The sequence below is a fragment of the Pimephales promelas genome, chromosome 9 (assembly GCF_988280905.1).
Source record: "Pimephales promelas chromosome 9, fPimPro1.hap1.1, whole genome shotgun sequence".
NCBI classification, from domain to species: Eukaryota; Metazoa; Chordata; class Actinopteri; order Cypriniformes; family Leuciscidae; genus Pimephales; species Pimephales promelas.
This window is the reverse complement of record NC_142777.1, coordinates 32,137,274-32,157,290: the sequence shown is the minus strand read 5'-3', so window position 1 is coordinate 32,157,290 and position 20,017 is coordinate 32,137,274. Positions and strand designations below refer to the sequence as shown.

General features: G+C 36.8%; 1 protein-coding gene across 2 annotated transcripts in view; it reads left to right on the top strand.

Annotated features, from left to right (window-relative positions):
- Window positions 1–18,211: 18,211 nt before the first annotated feature.
- The window catches only part of unc5a (unc-5 netrin receptor A), a 197,406-nt gene continuing 195,600 nt past the window's right edge, over window positions 18,212–20,017 (top strand). For both annotated transcript variants that reach the window (XM_039648920.2, XM_039648918.2), the window contains exon 1: window positions 18,212–18,740. In XM_039648920.2, coding sequence (XP_039504854.1) covers window positions 18,650–18,740 — 91 coding nt within the window. In that variant the 5' untranslated portion in view covers window positions 18,212–18,649. The remainder of the gene's footprint in view (window positions 18,741–20,017) is intronic.

The following is a 20,017-nucleotide window of genomic DNA, read 5'->3' as shown; positions in this document are numbered from 1 at the left end:
CAGTGAATAAGCTAAAGTCCCAAAAAGTCGGCGTGTTCATTTCATACTTAATATAGTGTTCATAAAAGGCAGCGTTCAGCTAGCTATGTATAGATCTCTGCACACATGGCTTCTACGTTTAAAAGAACGAGGACTATGACTGAAAACAAAGCAATGTCTGATTGTTTTTTTTTTTCAAGGTGAGAGTCATTCAATATCTATTGTAAAGATTTTATTTCATTGGAGAGTGTGATATTATTCAGTTTTTGTTTTATATTTGCGGTGGCATAAACCGTGTTTGAATATATTCCGTATAGATTTTGTCTGGGCAGGCGTTCAAGTCAAGTCACTCAAACTGAGGGTAACTCGAGAAAGCTGCTGTCTTGATATCCATACTCCATCGATACGTATCAATCTTTAAAGCGATGCAGCGGCGGGTCACGAGAGGCCACGGGTCTAATTTGTTTTGCAGCATCTTCACTAAATACTATAAAAGGACACAGAGGGGAGAAAAATGAACTCCGTCAGGAAGCTGTATAAAGTTTCTCTGACACACTCAACCTTCGCGCTTGTGAGTGTATTGCTGTTTCCTGTTGATATTTGATTCCCACAGAATCTATCTGATGCCTTCTCCCAGTCAAATCTGAGCAGATCTTTTCTAGATACACCATTAATCAACTTCACTATTCCGTACGTGGAATCTGAATACCGGTGAACTTGATGGATGCTTGACATTCAGCTCAGTCGTGCAAGTCAGCTCTGAAATACATCAGTTTCTCAGCACTATTTCTCTATGGTTGTAATGCAGGTCTTGTGAATCTGAGTGTAGTTTTATTTACAAGATGATCCATAGATAATTTTCATGACAAGAGCCTGAACAAAAGCGAAACGCGAATTGCTGTTACTGCAATAGTTACATTTAAAACATTTGACAAAAATGACAATGATATACATAGAAGGCTGTAACATTCTCATTCACCTCAAAGACAAAACACAAGTGAACAATCAAAGTAGTTGAAGACACTCCACACTTTCAAAATAAGTGACCATACGAATAAAATAAAAGAATAAAAAAACTCCAACCTTTCAACTTTCGTAACCACCAATATCTGATATTTTTCAAAGTGAATTCAAAATTAAAACTTTTTTCATGCTCACCAAAACAGCACATTCAAATATAGAAAAAAAATTATTTTGTGAAATAGTTTTAGATTTGTTTAAAATCAATATTTTTTTTTCATGCAATATATTTTAAATTATTCCTGTGATGGCAAAGCTGAATTTTCACCATCATCCTTCAGAAATCATTTTTTTATATGCTGATTTGGTGCACAAGAACAATGTATTATCAATGTTGAAAACAGTTGTGCTGCGTAATATATATATTTGAAGAAACCTTGATATTTTTTTTCAGGATAAAAAGTAAAAAAAAAAAAATTTAAATAGAAATATTTTGTAAAAATGTTTAAAACTTATGATAGTTTTAATGCACCTTGCTAAATAAAAATATTAATACAAAAAAATCTTACTGACCCAAAACCCAAATTGTGTGCCTGTATATACATTGTATATAATGAATATTCTTTATAATTTAAATTGTAGCAAAACTTTGTAAGAAAAACAAATTAAGATCACTTTTGATTTCATGTTGACCAAAGTTTGCTATAAAGAATCCATATTTTTTTGGGGGGGGATGTGCAAAATCTTATAAATATTACAGGATAGCACAGGAGTCACAGGAAAATGTATTTTCCGCCCTACATTTCTTCCTGTTAATATTTCCTGATTTACTATGAAATATGAAAGTTAAATGTGTTGCAAGGTTTCAAAAGACTTATTTTTCATTGTTTTATTTTTTTATGTTGAAAGTCTGTGTTAAATTCCAAGTCATTTTCCGATCCCATTTCCTTTTAATTTCACCTTTTCACTGTCCTCCAAGTATCAAACGGAAGTTTTGGGGGTTGTTCACTCATTCGTATACTCCACTAGAGATTTGAGCTATAGGTTCAAAGTGATTGCCGTGATATTATAATTGCACGGTTGTGGGCAATTGTTCCGTCCAATGGTTAATGTATTTCAGGGCCTCATTTTCTGCAGTGAAGACAGATGACGGATGTTTTGCTGATGGAGAGCATCAGAAGATGAAAGATGAAAGGAACCTCTGAGTACCACGGCAATGGCTCCTTGAACTATTTTTACAGACTTGTTTTCAACAATAGCAGCAAAAAAGAACAACTTGAGGATGAATGCTCTTTTTAAAAAAAATGCTGGGGGATGCAGTTTCCCCCGTCTGTTGTCAAGGTTTGAATCCGATTACTGTGTGATACTGCAGCTTCTACTGTACCATATAAAACCAACGCAAATGTTAAGGAAATGCACAAAAATCTTTTTAGGAGTGAAAGAGAGCCAAAGGAAATAAACTGCATTACTGAAATGTAATAACATAACTGCTGAAACGGCACCACTTGGGGCCTCTTTATGTCTTTAAACTTATTATCGGAGTCATTATAATTTACTATTTACTGTTCAGCACCTGTGACTGCCGTAACAGTGAAAGCACGCTCTAAGGTTTTAGGGAGCTCAGCCACCTTTTATTTCCTCTCTCAACAACTGTTGTAATGCATCTCCTTTTTAAGATTTACCCAGCATGTTCATTAAAGACCGGCTTTTGATTTATGTGACAGGCATCTGGATAGTGACTCCCTGTGGCATGCCATACTCTTGTTTATCTGGATTTGGATGACTTCAAATGATGAAAAAGAGTAATAGACTTTATAATGGTTGCCTTGAAGGGTTTAGAAGAGGACAATGGCACTAGCGTTAGCAAACTAATATTGACACCGCCACAATCAATATCACACGAAGAGTGCCATTTCAGTTTTTCTCCTCCAAAAATCAGCATGGTTAAAATGTGATATTAAGTTACTACAACAGTTTAATAAACAATAATTTAAATACAACTACATAATGTTGCAGATTAATGTAATATATGAATGAATAATAGCCTAAAGAACCTTTGTGGCAAAAGGGTTCTTTCTTGTCATTATAGAACCTTTTTTAGAGTTGAGTAAAGAACCCCATGCTTCATATATAGAACCCCAATGAACCCTTTTTTCTAAGAGTGTAGCTTTAAAAGCATAAGATCCCACTGTGAAGATGGACGCAGGTCACGTTTAACACTTTAACATATAAATTAAACACAAAACGAAAGTAAAGCGGCAGCCCCTCATGGACGACAGCTGCACACACACACACATAAACAACGTAAAGTCCAGGCCTGGTCCTCTCTCATCCTTCACTGTTGTCGCTCCTCCTTTTTGCTTCCAAAGCTCCTTCATGAGAGAGATACGATGTCATTCTCTCAGCCCATCCTGCTTGGCACACCCACCCTCCCATTTATCAACATTAGCTATTTCAGTTAAAATGATAATTCAATGAAAATGAACATTAACAAAGGTTAATACTGTAAATGCTGTAAAAATATATTGTTAATTCAATTGTTAGTTCATGTTGCATTAACTAATGAGACCTTATTGTAAAGTCTTACCATGATTTCTAATATTTTCTTTGATTTATCTTTTTAAATCATTTCTTGCTGTGTTTTGTGATGTTTTTGACAATAATTGTTTAAACTAAAATATTACAATGTTCATCATAATGCAAGAAAGCACATTTGTTAACAAACAGATTTGTAAGTAATTTCATTGACGAGATGCAACAGCACCACCACTGAGATGTGTGGGAATAAATAGCTTTCTCCAAGTATTAATTGAACATAAATCTAATAAAGATTCAAAGCAAACAGAATTATTTAGAGGACAAACAGAGTTAGAGCGTCCAACCATTCACACACAGAGGATACGAACTGTATGATGATTCTGGGTAAATATAGTCAGCCCATGAGTCCAACCAGACAGGCCAATAAAACCTTCCTGTCCAACAGCACGGTCTCATGAGTTTTGATTTAAGACAATGACAACGATAAGGAAGTTTGAAAATAACTAACTCTGTGTCTGAGATATGATTCAAATCTAAATGGAGCCATAACATAAAACAAAGAAGCAAGAAAGAATTATGATCTCTCTATTTATTATAGTACATACACAACTGAGATTAGAGATGTCCGCCAATACATTTTTTTTTTCTCTAAACAAAAGAAGAACAACAAAACTGCCATGACTTCGCAGTAGTCTTTTTTTTCTTGCCGTTTGGCTGGTAGACTTATTTGCTGTAAATGTCACTTGGGACAAGGCGTGACAAAATAATGACAGGCTTTTTTCAAAGAGACCAATTTCTCAGAATTGAATGAGCAGGATGTGTGGAGCGTACAATATCTGCACTTGCCACTAGATTGGGCTGTCTGTCGATATCCATCTGACATGTCTCTGGAAATGTGGTCAGATAAATGGACAGGGTCCAAAAAAAGAAGAAAAAAAAGATGAAAACTGCAAAAAAAGAGATCAAACCAAAGTAGAGAGAGAAAGATAGCAATGTACAGAAGGCACCTTCCTTTTGGTCTAGCACTGATTTGGCTTATTGAATTGCTTTTAATAAACTGTTAATAATTATTCCCTTTAGTTAGGAGATCATTGGCTTGCCATATTCGTACACAATTTTGGAGATCTGTTGACAGTAAAACAGTTTGATTTAGCCTGGGAAGCGTTCTTTGTGTTTTTATGACATGTCTGTTTTCATTAGGAAGTGTTGATGTGACAAGCTTTGAGTGGATATGACAGAATCTTTGAGTTTTTAATTAGCGGTTACCTTGACAAGCTTTTTGCTCCACATACACACTGGCACAATTTCGAAATCTTTATTATTTTCTAAAAATAATATCGAAATCTAAAATTATTTGGATGGGACTAGTTTTCTATACAATGTTTGAGTTACAGTTCTTATCACTCACCGTCTGTCATTTCATGTACCGATTCGGACGGGACTAACATCTGCGTGTTTATTACGGAAGTGGGAGTGTGTGTTCCGTTACAGATGGATCTATGCTGTGCGAGCGTCATGTATATGTCTTTTCTTTTATTATTTGTTGATATGATTTTAAATTTATTATAAAAAATAATAATTTAAGTAAACTTAACAAGTCGTGAGCTTAGAATTATAAGGTTCTATCTCTGTTTAGGCATTAATAAACACCTAATGGATCAGATTATGTCAAAAACTCAATTTCGACCAAAAGTGGAGATCTTATAATTCTAAGCTCACGAAGTTTATATAGCAGTGGCTGATTATAATAAAAGTGCGCAGAGAAATCTAGACTTATCTAGGAACTTATCTTACACTTACCTGTAATGTGCAATCTTCGCAGTTTCAGCGATTTGGCTCAATTTATTAATTGTATATGTTATTTTTCCGGTGGATATCATCCATTTTGAGATATCATTGTTGAGCAAACCGTAGCTCAGGTAGGTCAAAACACATTATACAACATCAGCAATCATTCACATTCGGACGGGGGATTACATTTCTCAGAGGACCGTTGAGTTGGCCGGAAAAAAAGTAGTTAATTTGCTCCAGAATTTTTACAGAGGTTGTCTGAGAAAAACAGACTTGGCAGATTCGGATGGGATTAAAATTGCAAAGTATGTCTGTGAAACAAGAATTTCCCTAACGACCCTCTGGAAACTTAGTCCCAACCTAATAGGGCTTTATTTGAGATATAGTTCATCCAAAAAGAGTATTCTGTCATCCTTTATTCTGACTTTCTGTGGAACACAAAAAAGAATGTTTTATTAACATCTTGTAACATATAAAGTAAGTAAAACCAGTCCACACAACTTGTAAACAATATTTCAAGTCTTCTGTCAAGTCATTATTCTCTGAAAATATATACAGAATTATGAGAGAATCAAAGTACTGACAGATGCAGTGATGCCCGATTCTTGAATGAATCATTCTTTTGAGTTGGATCTGTTCAGTGAACCATTTAAAATGTCCCTGGGTTGAATATTTTATTTATGAATCTGACTCTTCGGATTTTTGAGAAGAGTCATCACTCACTGATGATCCGTTAGCAGCAGGAGAGAAAGATCATAAGTGAATAACAACATACATTTTCTTATGTTCCTCCCTCAAAGCTATCGTATGGCTTCAAAAGACTTGAACTATATTGTATGAGTAGTATGGGCCACTTTTTCTCTCTTTTATAGTGATTTGTATCCTTTTTTTAAGCTTGAATGCAGCGATTCCCATTCATTGTATTGTATGGAACAAAATAGCCATTATGTCAAAACTCTCCGTTTGTGTTCCACAGAAGAAAGACTGTCATATTGGAACGACATAAAAGGATGACAGGATGTTTCATTTTTGAGTGAACTATGCCTTTAAGATCACAATTCAAGCAAGAGAACTAGGATTCGAGAAGGCATTAAAAAGTGATGAAGCATCATTCTTTTCTTCAACTTTCTGAGTCATCCCTAGAATTCCGACCGCCACCGTGGAATCGATCTGACAGCAACAGTGCTGTGAATTTGCTTATTCAGGACAACAGCACTGTATTCTTTACACCAATGCCTTTAGACCATTATGGCTGGCTGGTAAACCCGAACACGAGTCCCTCTTTCACAAAGCTGGCAGAGACTTCTAACTGTTTTTGCACAAGCTCACATAACCAAGACATCAGCGCCAAGGACGAAATAAACAAACTCACCCGTGTGCCAATGATTATACATAAACTAAAAGCATTCGCACATGACTTTATAAGTTTCTTTTGTTTCGTTTTCTGTCTTTCAACACACTTTATCACACCGGTTCCTAAAGCCCTTCCTTCCCCAGTCAGTGGATGTGAATGAAGCAAACTCATAAAACATTCAACATCATTCAAGGTCTATGCCCGCACTTACACAATAGGATTGTTTAGAAAAACAAAGAAACGCCGTCTTAGGAAGTATACAGCAGGAAATACATATTTTTCAACTGGTGAGAGAGAATCGAATACAGAAAGAAACAAACCATAAGCTTTTTTTTCCACTGGAAATTTCCAAAAGGAAACTGAAACACAACAGTCTTCAGTGAAGTTTTGCTTATTAAAGCATATTCAGTTGTTTGAAGAACCTCTAAAAATAAAATACGCCTCTGCTATTTTTTTTTTAGTTCTATGCTCAAGAATTTGACTACTGCTTGTATATCCTTCTAGAATATGTCCAATACCTCGGCCTATCCAGAAACACATGATGAATACTAAAATGTTCATCATGAATACTAAAATACTAAGAAGTGAGAACTGTATGATAGGTGAGGATGGTCTAGCTCAGGGAGGTTGAAGCAAAAAAAAAAAACGTAAATTCACTATCAACTCATAAAGTTGTTTATGTCATTCTCCAAAAAACAATGTGGGCCATATCTTGCACCTGGCATGTACATTGACGCATTTATCATTCCTATTTTGCACCTGCGCAAAGTGGGCTTTTCTCTTCACCTGGGCGGGTTGGCGTAAAAAGGAGGCGTGTTTTGGCGCAAACATTCCCTAGTGCGTTGTTTGTACATTCAGATGATATTTTAAGCGCACATGCTTGGTCATAATAATACAACGTGTAACAACGGCATACACTGTAGATAATTCTCTCATCTACACAGATGTATTTTACTTTTTGTAAATGATACATTATTATAAGGAAAAACATTTAAACACGAGGGAAATCATTGTTGTGTCCATGACGATGGCAAAAATAGGCATAAAGCTTATAAACATTTACCCAAATTATTATATGCATGTTTAACCGAAGCTAATTTGGGTGGATTTATCCCATCCCCAATGTCACTTCTCTTTCTTTTACGGCCCTGACGAGAACATCAATCTCCTCGGCTGTGAACCGATTGTGAAGTGCGCCTGGTATAATATAATTGCACCATGGAACAAGTGCATGTCGTTCATCAGGCTCTTAAAGAGAATGTGATATGACGCTCTTATTGGTTTGTTTCCGTTACGCCCAAACCACACCTATGAATATTGAAGCTACTTCAGACCAACCCCTTTTAAACTTGCGTCGGGCGCAAGAGTCATTTATCCCGCTGTTAAAATAGCAACAGTGCCTAAGACCCGCCAACAAAGTTACTTGCCCTGTTTCAGATCGTTAACCCTGTGTGTCATTACTGTAATCTGCAACTCTATGAAGCACAGCGACTGCTCACACAGATACACGTGTGTGTCTTTACTCACTGATTCAGGCAAAGAACTGTCACAAGATGCTGTTCCTGCTTAAGCGTTGACACTTGTGTTACATTTTCTATGCGTTTTGATGTCACCGCTTGGAGTAGAAAAGATCCCAATGAAGTTCTTGCAGGCAACATGTCTTGAGCACTTCACGTTTTTATTCCGTCTTTCTCAGAAGTTACTGTCACAAATGAGCACAAGTGTTTCTGAGAAAGGCATCTTTTTTTATGATCACATCCTCCCTGCCGTTCACATGCTCCCGTCTGCAACTGCAGGAAAGAAAAAAAAATGATCCTAATGTGGAGGAAAAATAAATAAATAAATGGAGGCGGATTTTTCCGTATTCTGCCCCATAATTGAAAATCTGATTAATCGAGTGATTCTCAAGCAGGCACGTGTACCCCAGGGGTACTTACACAGAATCCATGGGGTACTTATCAGTTTCACTTGGTTAAACCTATAAAACAGTAAAAAAAAAAAGTAGGGCTGTAAATGATTTCAATTAATTTGGTGATTTTTATTGTTAACGCTGTAATGCATGTAGTTCATATTTTGTAAAATGTCTAATAAAAGTTTATGTGTGTGCATCACAATACTTTAGTGTCATTGACAAACACTGCCAAGTCGCTATTTGGATTTAAATAGGCAAATGCTTAAGAGTCTATGATTGGATTATTATTACATTTCATGCATGTTATGTGTTTGGCAACAGCGATGGAGTGTGTAGCTTTTTATTTCTTAAACAAACACACCATGGATATATTCCAGGATGAGATTTTGACCAGAAATTGATGCACCTCTTGATCGAAATAGCACCACAACATTATATTTCCATCAAGCGTGCAATGCAATGCAACAACGCAAGAGTCGAGATCTCAAAGACTTTCAATGAATTCAAGGTCTGACCTCAGAGGTGCCAATATTCATGTGTGAAAATGATTCTTCATGCTCCCTCCCAACCATTCTTTCCCAATTTGAGCCTGATGAATCTTGACATTCCTGGAATATGTCCATGATATGTCTTCCTACATGTTTTGTTAAGAAATGAAAAGCTACACACTCCATCAATTAGGGTTAGAGAAGAAGAACTGTTGCCAAATATATAAGATGAAACATGTATAACATGCCTTTCTGTCATAAATGTTTGTCTATGTAGTTGTGTAAATGGAAATAAGAAATGCTGCCTTTTTCAAATTTGATTTAATCTTATTTATATTTTATAAACTGTATGTATACTCACATGTCTGCACAACCATTGAGTTTTCTTGCTAGTATTTAAAGGAAATCATTGTAATAATATTAATGATTATGCACAGTATATAAATAATCAGTGTGCACATTTCTGGTTTTGTGTCCCTCTAGTCTTCATCAACACACAAAAAGCTTGAAAAAACACTGTGTTAATCTCTTTGTTCTGTCTCTGCACTCGTTTCTAACGTCATTACTTGATCACTTATGTACTATCGGATATGTTAGAGCTGGGAAGTAGGGCTATAGGAACATCATGAGCCCCCTGATGTGGTAACCTCTTGCTGAACTACGGCTAAGTTGATAAATTCAGAGGTATTGGTCCTTCATTCTTCTTGCATGCAAATTTATTTACAATACTGCAGACTGGAAGAAAATTAAATCAGCATATCTTCTAAAACAACCCTCTAGTGTGTAATATTAAAGAAATCCATTTTGTGATGGATGAACATTTGCTGAATGGATTGTTTGTCCCGTTGTTCAAATAATGTGAATGGAGTTTGTTAAAAAGAAAGAAAGAAAGAGTCGCAAAAGAGGGTAGTCTCATGTTTTGACTCCTTGAAAACAAGGAACTGATGTCATTGGGCCCTTAAAACAGCAGGCAGGCAAAACACTCTCTGAAGGTCAATGGCCTGAAGATTAGATAAAGTGGAACCAATTTAATAAGGGTTGTAAATTGAATTTCATAGTTCAATGGTTTAGGAAACAAATGTTATGAAACATTTTATAAACAAAAATACAACCAAATGTACTTATGAAATATGTTTCTTTCTTGCTAACTCTGCTTTCTAAAAGTGGGAAAAGGATTCTTAAAATAATGCATTTAAGGAAGGAGTTTAAAGCATGAAAGAAAACTTGAAATTGCTGATTTTTATGTTTATTTTTTAGGCCTTGCAGCCATGGAATCTAATTATAACTTATATATGGAATTTAAAACCCTAGGGTGCTAAATTGATTCTGAAAATGATATGAAGATCATTCACTTCAAAGGATAACAAGCTTTTATTACTCATCATTATGTGCGATTGTCAAGTAAACATCTTTATTTTTTTATTGTTTTTGAAATACAATTTTCAGTTTCACTTTATTTTGATGGTCCCATTATCACATTCTGTTGAAGTTGCACCTTCATGTCGACTAACTGTCATTAGATTGTTAGTAGAGTATTGGTAGATTAGGGTTAAAATAAGCTGCCATGTACTTGCAAAGTTAGTAAGTTAGGAATGTCTGCTGGGGGAGCATCACAACAAAGAGTTTGCAGATATTAAGCAGACTGTCTATACATTACCGACAATAGACCTTTCTCATTTGTCAACTTCCGTATTTGTGACCGGAAATACGCAATTGTCGTGGTAATCTTCTTCCGCTCCATTCATAACAGATAGCGCCGAAGGCAACTAGTGAGAGTTGTTGCGTACCGATCTTTTTGGTTATTCCCAAAAGCAGCCATACCTGTCGTTTTCATTCCTTCCCTCGTCAGTTCCCTGTCGATGAAGTTCGAAGGAACTGGATTCAGGCAATCTGGCGGGATGTTATTGATCCTGTGATCTTCTGTACTTCTCATGTCACCATTCACTAATAAGCCGTTATTGTTTGTTTATTTTTTCCCAGATAGCAAACTGACATTGAATCAACGTGGAAACAACGTCTCTCATGACATTGAAACAACGTTGATTTTGCTCATCGAATTAACGTTGAACCAACGTCAGACGCGGCATTCTTCAAAGCTAAATGAAAATCGAAAATTGGTTTGCTTTCATAATGTTGAAACAACGAGTTGATTTCAAGTTGATTTTCCGTTAGTTTTGAAAGAATGACGCGTCTGACGTTGGTTCAACGTTAATTCGATGAGCAAAACAATGTCAGATCAACGTTGTTTCGATGTCATATTTCCACGTTGATTCAATGTCAGTTTGCTATCTGGGTTATGTTTTGTGTATTTTTGAAGTAACGTTAGTTCATGTTCAACTTTATTAAGATATGTGTATCCAGCGGAATAAGCACATAAAAATATACACCACAATATAAAACAAGATAAATAAGAACACACAACAGTGGGCTACATATAAATTTAAAATATTAATATATACCATTCTGAGTATTTAACAATCTGAGTGTACAAGGGATAAATTAATATTTGTCTAATTTTTCTTCATCTTTGATCGTTCTATAGCAACAGCAGTGCAAAAAATTCAGGATAACTGTTGAATAAAACTGACAGACTTCTTTCTGGTATTCACATCAAAATGCAGTTTATTGTAAATAATACTCCCTAAATATGAATAACTTTCCACACACTCCACCTTCTTACCTTTAATGAACGTATATTGGGAAGAATGAGCTTCAGTTCTGAAATCAATAGTCATATCTTTGGTCTTAGATACATCAGCTGCAGACAAGCATCACCACAGCATTTTACAAAGTCATCAACAACTGGACCATGACAAGTTTACATTTTTTCGAAGTTTTGAAGACTCTCTGATCAATTTTCTCCTCCCAGAGTAGGTTTTTCTAATGTGTCGACAGTTGACGGGAACTCCGTTTCCACAACGATTACGTATTTCCGGTTTTTGTGAAAAAGGTCTATTAGTTTACATGGAGGTGCAAAGTTACTTACGGAATGTTCAAAAGGGACAATCCAAATTTTCACAAAAAAGGCCAAACAACATCACTCACAGACCCCTACCTGAATAACAAGTTGAGCACAATAAGCAATATAATACAAATTAACTGCACTTTTGGCTTATGTGGATGAAAGACTACAACTCCCAGAATGCACTTGCTTAGCTGCCTTAGGGGGCCACGCCTACCAATAACAGAGCGCAGTAGTTAAACACCAAGTCTAGGCTACTAGATGAGTCTGCCCGAAAATGTGTTTCGAGATCACCCAAAATGTCCGGGATTCGGCTTTTGCATTCTACATTCGCCATTCATTATGTTTACTGTGGCGAGCAGGGCGAGTGAGGGCCGCGGGAGAACGGTGCGAGGCCGGTGGCGTGATTACCGATGAGCGACACCATTGACGGCCTGACATACAGTATCTTATGGCTTTCTCTTACTAAGTTACTTAGCTTTTTCCACAGAACAAGAGCCTGCTAGCTTAGCTTCCAAAACAAAATAGCTGACACTGTGTGTTCATTCTGTAAGTGAGATCCACCCTCTATGGGCGGGTTGAGAACATACGGGACAGACCCTATTGACTGTAGTCTTTAGCTTCTGGACATAAAAATCCCCCGATGACGCAAAATGACGATTTTTGCGTCATCAGAGGATTTTTTCCAGAAACAAAATACATAAATCTCTTGTCTCAGGGGGATATGAGGGTGGAAAGCACAGTAATTTGAAAAACACTAAATGTTTCCTACAAATACAAAGCTTAAAGGGTTAGTTCACCCAAAAAAGAAAATTCTGTCAGTATTTACTCACCCTCATGTTGTTTCAACCCCGTAAGACCTTCGTTCATCTTCGGAACACAAATTAAGATATTTAAGATATTAAGATCACTCCTGTATACAGTCCATAGGCTTCTTGAGGTACTGGCTCTTGCTGTCCCCGAAAAGTCATTAAAGACATCGTTAAAATAGTCCAAGTGACTACAGGGGCTCAATCTTAAGTTTATCAAACGACGAGAACACTTTTGTGCGCAAAAAAACAACAAAAATAACGACTTTATTTCAACTATCACTTCCTTCTCCATGAGCCTGTAAGTCAGTTAACGTAGTGTGATTGCGTAGAGCTACGTCACACGTAGGCTCACTATTGGCCGACGCTGGTCATGTGTGTGTGATGCGTGTGACGTACAATAACAGAAGCTTACGCTATTAAACTAGTAACCTGACTGGCGCAGAGGGAGAAATAAACGAATAGTTGAAATAAAGTCGTTATTTTTGTTGTTTTTTTGCGCACAAAAGTGTTCTCGTCGTTTGATAAACTTAAGATTGAGCCCCTGTAGTCACTTGGACTATTTTAACGATGTCTTTAATTACTTTTCGAGGACAGCAAGAGCCAGTCCCTCAAGAAGCATATGGACTGTATGCAGGAGCGATCTTAATATCTTAAATATCTTAATTTGTGTTCCGAAGATGAACGAAGGTCTTACGGGGTTGGAACAACATGAGGGTGAGTAAATACTGACAGAATTTTCATTTTTGGGTGAACTAACCCTTTAATGATAAATCCTGAAGTATCCCTAGCATAGGAGACCCAAAAACATAAGATTAAACATCAGCATGCAGCTGTGTGCTACAGACATGGTGCAGTGTGGGGATTCATTCAGTCAATGGAGACAGCATCCAGCTAATTAAACATGCTCTAAAATGGATAAACACATTTTCGAATTTCTTTTTTTATTGGAACCACAAAGGGAGTGTTTAATTCTTCCTAGTTTAATGATGTTTAATGCCAGGGTAAATATTGGTTAATTTACTTTTAGACCAGTGCACTAGTCTGTGGATTATTTTACATTGTATAACCCCATGGCAAATGCTATAGCAGATGACGTGTGATGGCGTTTCAGAACCGACTGCCAAGTCTCAGTCCCTATCTCCATGTTAAGATCCTCAGCCCAAGGAGAGCACAGATTGTCAGAGGCCAATAAGTGGCATACGAATAAGGAAAACATCTTTTATTTTTTTTACTACTATACTTGGAGTTGTATATTGCAGTTGCAATTAATACAGAACATAGTTTATTGGTGGGTAGGCATTCTTTATGGTCAGTAAATTTACACTTAACACAGCAATTATGATGTGGTCCCACATTCTGGACCCTGTGAGCATCTCAAGTGATGTAAAATGTCAAATATTAGTATTGATTCTGCTTAGGAAACCACATAGTGAGACAAGAACCCACAAACAACAACTGAAGATAACTTGTATCTTCGATGCCAATCGCCTGTATGACGCCTTGCAGTCTGCGTGTTACAGTATATTGACGCTAAAGGGTGCCATGTGCGTAGAATTTCAACGAAAACATCGTCTATCTGTGCATGTGGCTGACTCTATGCAAATAATGCTAATGTCCATCCAGCAGTAATCTGTGTCAGACTGCGTATAAATCCACTTTCTGGTGGTTGTATTCACATCCCTGCTGCGTTTTTTTGTTGTTGTTTTTTTTGTCTTTTGTAATTTAATCTAACACTGATATGCCATTGCGCATGCTATGCTAATGTGCAGTTATACATTACCCATGCTAATTTGAGGATGGCACACAACGAGAGTAAAAGGGAAGTATGCAAATTCAAACCCATCATTTTCCTGCAGTCTGGTTAAGTGACTTTCATGCAATATGAAATCCACTGACTAGCTATTATAATCGCACAGTCTCTCAGCCGCTGCATCGTGGCGCTGGAATCTAATTTGATAAAACACAAGTTCAAACTGAGAGGCTGTGAGCTCAGTGGAAGATGATATGATGCATCTAATTTGCTTAAAGGTATGTGTGTGTGTGTGTGTGTGTGTGTGTGTGTGTTTCAGGTAAACCCTATGGGGACTAAATTTCCCCATGTATTTTTAAATACATTTGCTGACATTTTTTTGGTCGAGAAGAGGAAAACAGCTCATAAATCATTCTAAATGATGTTTTAGTGAATCTAAAAATGTAGAACATTTTCTATGATGAGTATGTTTAGGGGTTAGAATATAGAATTTGTACAGTAAAAAAAAATGTTACATGGGCCCAAAGCTGTGTGTGCTTTACCTTGGTAAGGTAGTCTATTTATTCAAAGTCCTTTTAGGCAAGTCGTGCCACTCGGCCGCCATCTTGGCAGCTATTTCGGACTAACGAGACCAGGCTCCTGTCCAAATGAATTCACTGGTCCCTGGGACATAAAACTGCATGTAAAATATGATAAAAATATGATAAAAACAAAGTTTGATGACTTTGCCCCAAAATAAGGTTTAAAACGGCCTTTCCCGCACAGGTTATACTTTTACTACGCATGCGCAAGGATTCTCGTCTCCGCTGTCGCAAACATCAACTGTGCGCATGCGTCGGTGGAACCAGACGATAGGCTTCCATGCTTCACGGCTTGACTGTTAAAAGCAGACGATTGGCTTTCCAGCTGGAGGGGCGGGGCATGTGCATACAACCGCCATCTTTGGCGTTATGGGTTTTCCCTATATAGTTGCTGAGGATTTACGAAGTGGCATGTCTCTATATAAATAGACTCTGATTTAGTCAGGCCACGTTTACACAAAGCCGGGTATTTAGAGAAACGAATATTTTCCCCCTCTCCGTTTTCAATAATAACATCGTGCACACACCCGTATACGCTGTCAAGTGTCATCATATCTATGCCAAACCTGGGCGGCAGTGTAGGGAGAAGGATAAAGCCATACAAGCCAATCAGAATCCTCAGAATCAACAAGAGAGAACCTAAAGTTGACACGACAACACATAACCGGCGTTTTTAAAGTTTTTAAAAATAATCGTTTTCTGTGATAAAAACTGGGTTTTTGTGTAAATAAGAGGCCAATCCGCAGGGAAATCTGCGTTTTCCCTTCGTGTAAACAGGGCCTTAGTGTAATCAAAGTGTTTTTTTTTTTTAAACAATTTGTAAAACAATATTTCAAATGTACTGAGTGGAAAACAAACACAGCTTCTTTATTTGTGCCAAGACAATCAAAAATGCACTGAGAAAATGTTTTGTTTTTTTAATGTAATGTAGTTTGGGTCGATTTTGACTTATTTTAAGATGATGAAGAAATATTGTAGCAAGTAAAATGTCTATTTGTCTTTTTTGCTATGATTTATGGTTTTATTAGATGCAAGCCTTTGGTGCCAATAAAGACATATTTTCTCTTTCTTTTGAAAAGTTGATGAGCCTATTTGTTTTGCTATCCTAATTATGCACGATTTAATGGTATTTATTATTTGTGTTTAGCATGTATATTTTTCCTGTTCTCTGTGACCCTCAGAATAATTTGATAAATGTGTATGTTGGCACGAAAGAATATATATAAGAAACAAAGTCAGAACAACACATTTTTAGATGTTTCTTCAATTTAATTGGGTGAGCAATAGCATGTCTATTAAATAGTGTATTATATTTCAGCAATTTGTAATTTTGTTTATCGAATGCTGCCCTAGTTACCGGCATGAAATATCTTAAGCAGAGGTTCAGGGAAAATTGGATTTGCAGTCACTGAATACAAAGAGTCATGCTGACCGCTTCGTACTTTACAGCTAATTGCTTCGGGGAGCAGATAAATAATGCTAATACAGAGAAGTCTATCTTGAAAAATATTGAAAAGTACATCAAGGCTGAAGTAACTTTTACTTTAATACAAACTTCGACTGAACGGATGCAAAACACCTTAAAGAACAGGCTGTTGGCAAAGCATTGAATGCTGTTATTGATCAATGGATATAGCTTCTGCGGCCTGTATGATTCATTATGAGGGTGCGGTGTCTCTAAATCTTTAATCATACTCATCTCAAAAGTCCCAGATGTAGAAGTACAGTATTTGCTGCATGTTTGCCAACTTAACACCCAAGTGTTGTTTTCATTTCAGTCAATGATCATGAGATCGATTAGCAAACAAAACAGAGGCCCTTATTGATAATGAGCTATTTTGCTCTGAAGTCTCTCATTTTACACAAATTGATCTTGATCCTGATGCATTGGGATGATAGTAAGGGGCCATTTACAACACAACTTTTTAAGCGTTTTGGTCATTCATTCACACAACAATGGCGTAATTTTTTGGTGGCCTGAAAATTAGTTTCAAAGTACAAGTTTTTGAAAACGATCCCACAAAAACGCAAGGTTTTTATAAAATGACTGCCAATTACTTGTCTGTTCTATTTTTATTTTTTAATATATCTGATGGTGTTTGAAAAGTCATTTTTTAGGTGAACTAACCCTTTAACAAGCCCTGCTATTGGTTAAGACTCAATCTAATAATGATATGCAATAGAATGACATTGTTACATTACTGACATTGTCATTGAATGACATTGTTACATTAATGACATTGATACATTATGCACTTACAATGGTCATTTTAATCAGGAGAAATATCTCAAATTCATGATCCAGATCTGGAATAGGATAATGGTTGGGTGGAAAGCACTAAGCTCTTTTTTGATGTGTAATCAAAACACATAGAATTGGGGGGCTAGGGACATTAATACATGTAACCTTCTTTATCTGACTATGCCTATATACAATAACTACTAGCCATGGGCAATAATAGACAGACTGCGTATTTGTAAATCTAAAATGTCATATAATGCACTTGGTGTATAGCCTAAAAAAATGTTTGAGTTATGTTTATTCAATGATGGTTCATTTGATGGAATAATACTGTAAATATACACAGGGAAGTTATCACAAGGGCTGTATGTCAGTAATTAGGTTTGATGTCAAACATTTTTTTAAATGTTACAACAATTATACAATGGTTAAATATGATAGAGCTGCGTCTATAGCCAACAAATTATTATTTAGTTTTGTATAGTAGCCTATGGAAGTCAATGGGGTCCATCAGCTGTCTGGTTACCAACATTCTTCAAACTATATTATTTTGGTTTTAGCAGAAGAAAGAAATTCATACAGATTTGGAACAACTTGAGGGTGAGTAGCCTAAATTTTCATTTTTGAGTGAAACATCCCTTTAACACAAATGTCAACGTGTTTAATGAACATTATTATTATTTTTTTTTAGATTCGGCTACTTTATCTTTTAGTTGCCTCTAGTCTGTTTAAGAAATATAGGCGGTTTAAATCACTTATTCACTTACATGGCGCGTCGTATCCAAGGCTCTCCACTCCGTTCCAGTGAAGGGGGCGGACTCCGCTCCGGGTTTTGCTCCCTCACTGCTCCATACATCGCGTCTCCTCACTCCTGCATTGCTGTAGCAGCAGATGTTCGCGCGCTGAAGCCAATATACACCGTTCTCTTTACCGGAGCAAGCATTCTGCAGTGGAGAGTGAGAAGACGAATAAGAGTGAGGACGTTTGCGCTTTCTCTCGCTTCACACGTCTGGAGTGTGTATGTGCGTGAGTGAGTGAGTGAGTTGAAGAAATTATAGTGGCGTCTTTATTTACCACACCTGTGATGCGCTGCTGTCTCTGAGCAACGAACACGCACTGATGGCCAAGGTACAGGAAGAGGATACGTGTTGAAAAAAGGACTTATAGATGCGCTGAACGGTGTAATATTGCAAAAACTAAACCCAGCCATAAAGCAGATACTCCTCGCAGCTCATTCAGTTGATTTTACTGACTTAAACTTGAACAAGAAGGTGATAAACATGCCGTTACACCTGGGTCCCTTTGTCCGCTGGAGATCCGGACTTGTACTCGCATGGATCTGCTTGTTTTCGTCCGGATTTACCTTCATTGGTGAGTTTAATTAGCTAATGTTTAAACGTATTTTTCAGTTGCGACTGATAAAGCCATGTGCAAGCAGGGCGTAATTGCTTTTACACATAGCAGCCGGCTCCTTTGTGATGTGGTTTCAAGAATAACAACAATAAACATTTTCACGGTGTACACTTGTATGGGAAATATGTCATTTGATCCAAGTTGCGATATTATTCCTACTTTTAATAACCAGACCGCAAAGAAACAGACGTGAAAAACCTATTTAAGAACTTGAACGTGCAGTAAGTTTGATTGACATGTTTCTGCGTGCACGAGAATCACTGCGCGAGCGAGACACTGTTCCAGCAAAAATGAAGGCGACAAAAAAACCAAGGGTTTGTGTAATTGAAAATGAACAGAAATGTAAGCCATAGGCTTTAAGCTAATACATATGGTTGAATATTGCACCCTGCATGTTACATTTCCGTGAGCGTCAGCTTGAATGAAGTAGACACGCGCGCACATTTCCACGCGGCGACATTCATCCGTTCCTGCTGCATTGGCAGTGTTTCTGACAGCTTTGCGAAGTACAGTGAGCGATCATTGAACGGTGCAGGGCATATTTGTTGTGTGCAGATAAATAAAATGAGGTGAATCATGCAGTCGTGGTCAGCTCAGTGGAAAAGAACGTGTGATAATCGTGCTCTCCTCCCATCACACATCTTGCACTTGTCTTGGCTAGCTACCCATTGTAGCCATACAAAGGAAGAAGTATATCTTTACTTGACGTTTAAAGCTTTAATACTTATGAAACGTTTTAAATGTTTATAATGAACACTTGTTTTTATAGCCTATATTTATTTGCCAAGCCAGCAAAATACCACATTGTCAGGTTCTCAAATAATCACTCTTTGTTACTTCTCCCACAACACAAATAAGTCTGAGCATTTCTTAAATACCTATGTGTTTTTACATACGAATCAGTGTGGATATGCATATAAAGATTAATTTGTTGCATCTTTTTTTTTATTAGGGGAAATTGATTGCAAACCCTTGTTTACTGTGTTGGCATTGTTTTTGTGCTCATTCATACTGAAAAAGGGAATGAAACAAAAAACGTTGCATATTATAATAACATCAAATAGCACATTAACCTGTTGTCAATGCCTGGACATAATTACAGTTACAGAATCACAGTCGTCTAGTGCAGTGTTTCCAAACCAGGGATGCGTGCATATTTTTCCTTTATAAAATAGAAATTCAAGGATGGTTATAGGTTAAAAATAATGCATAAATGATTTGATGTACGCATGATT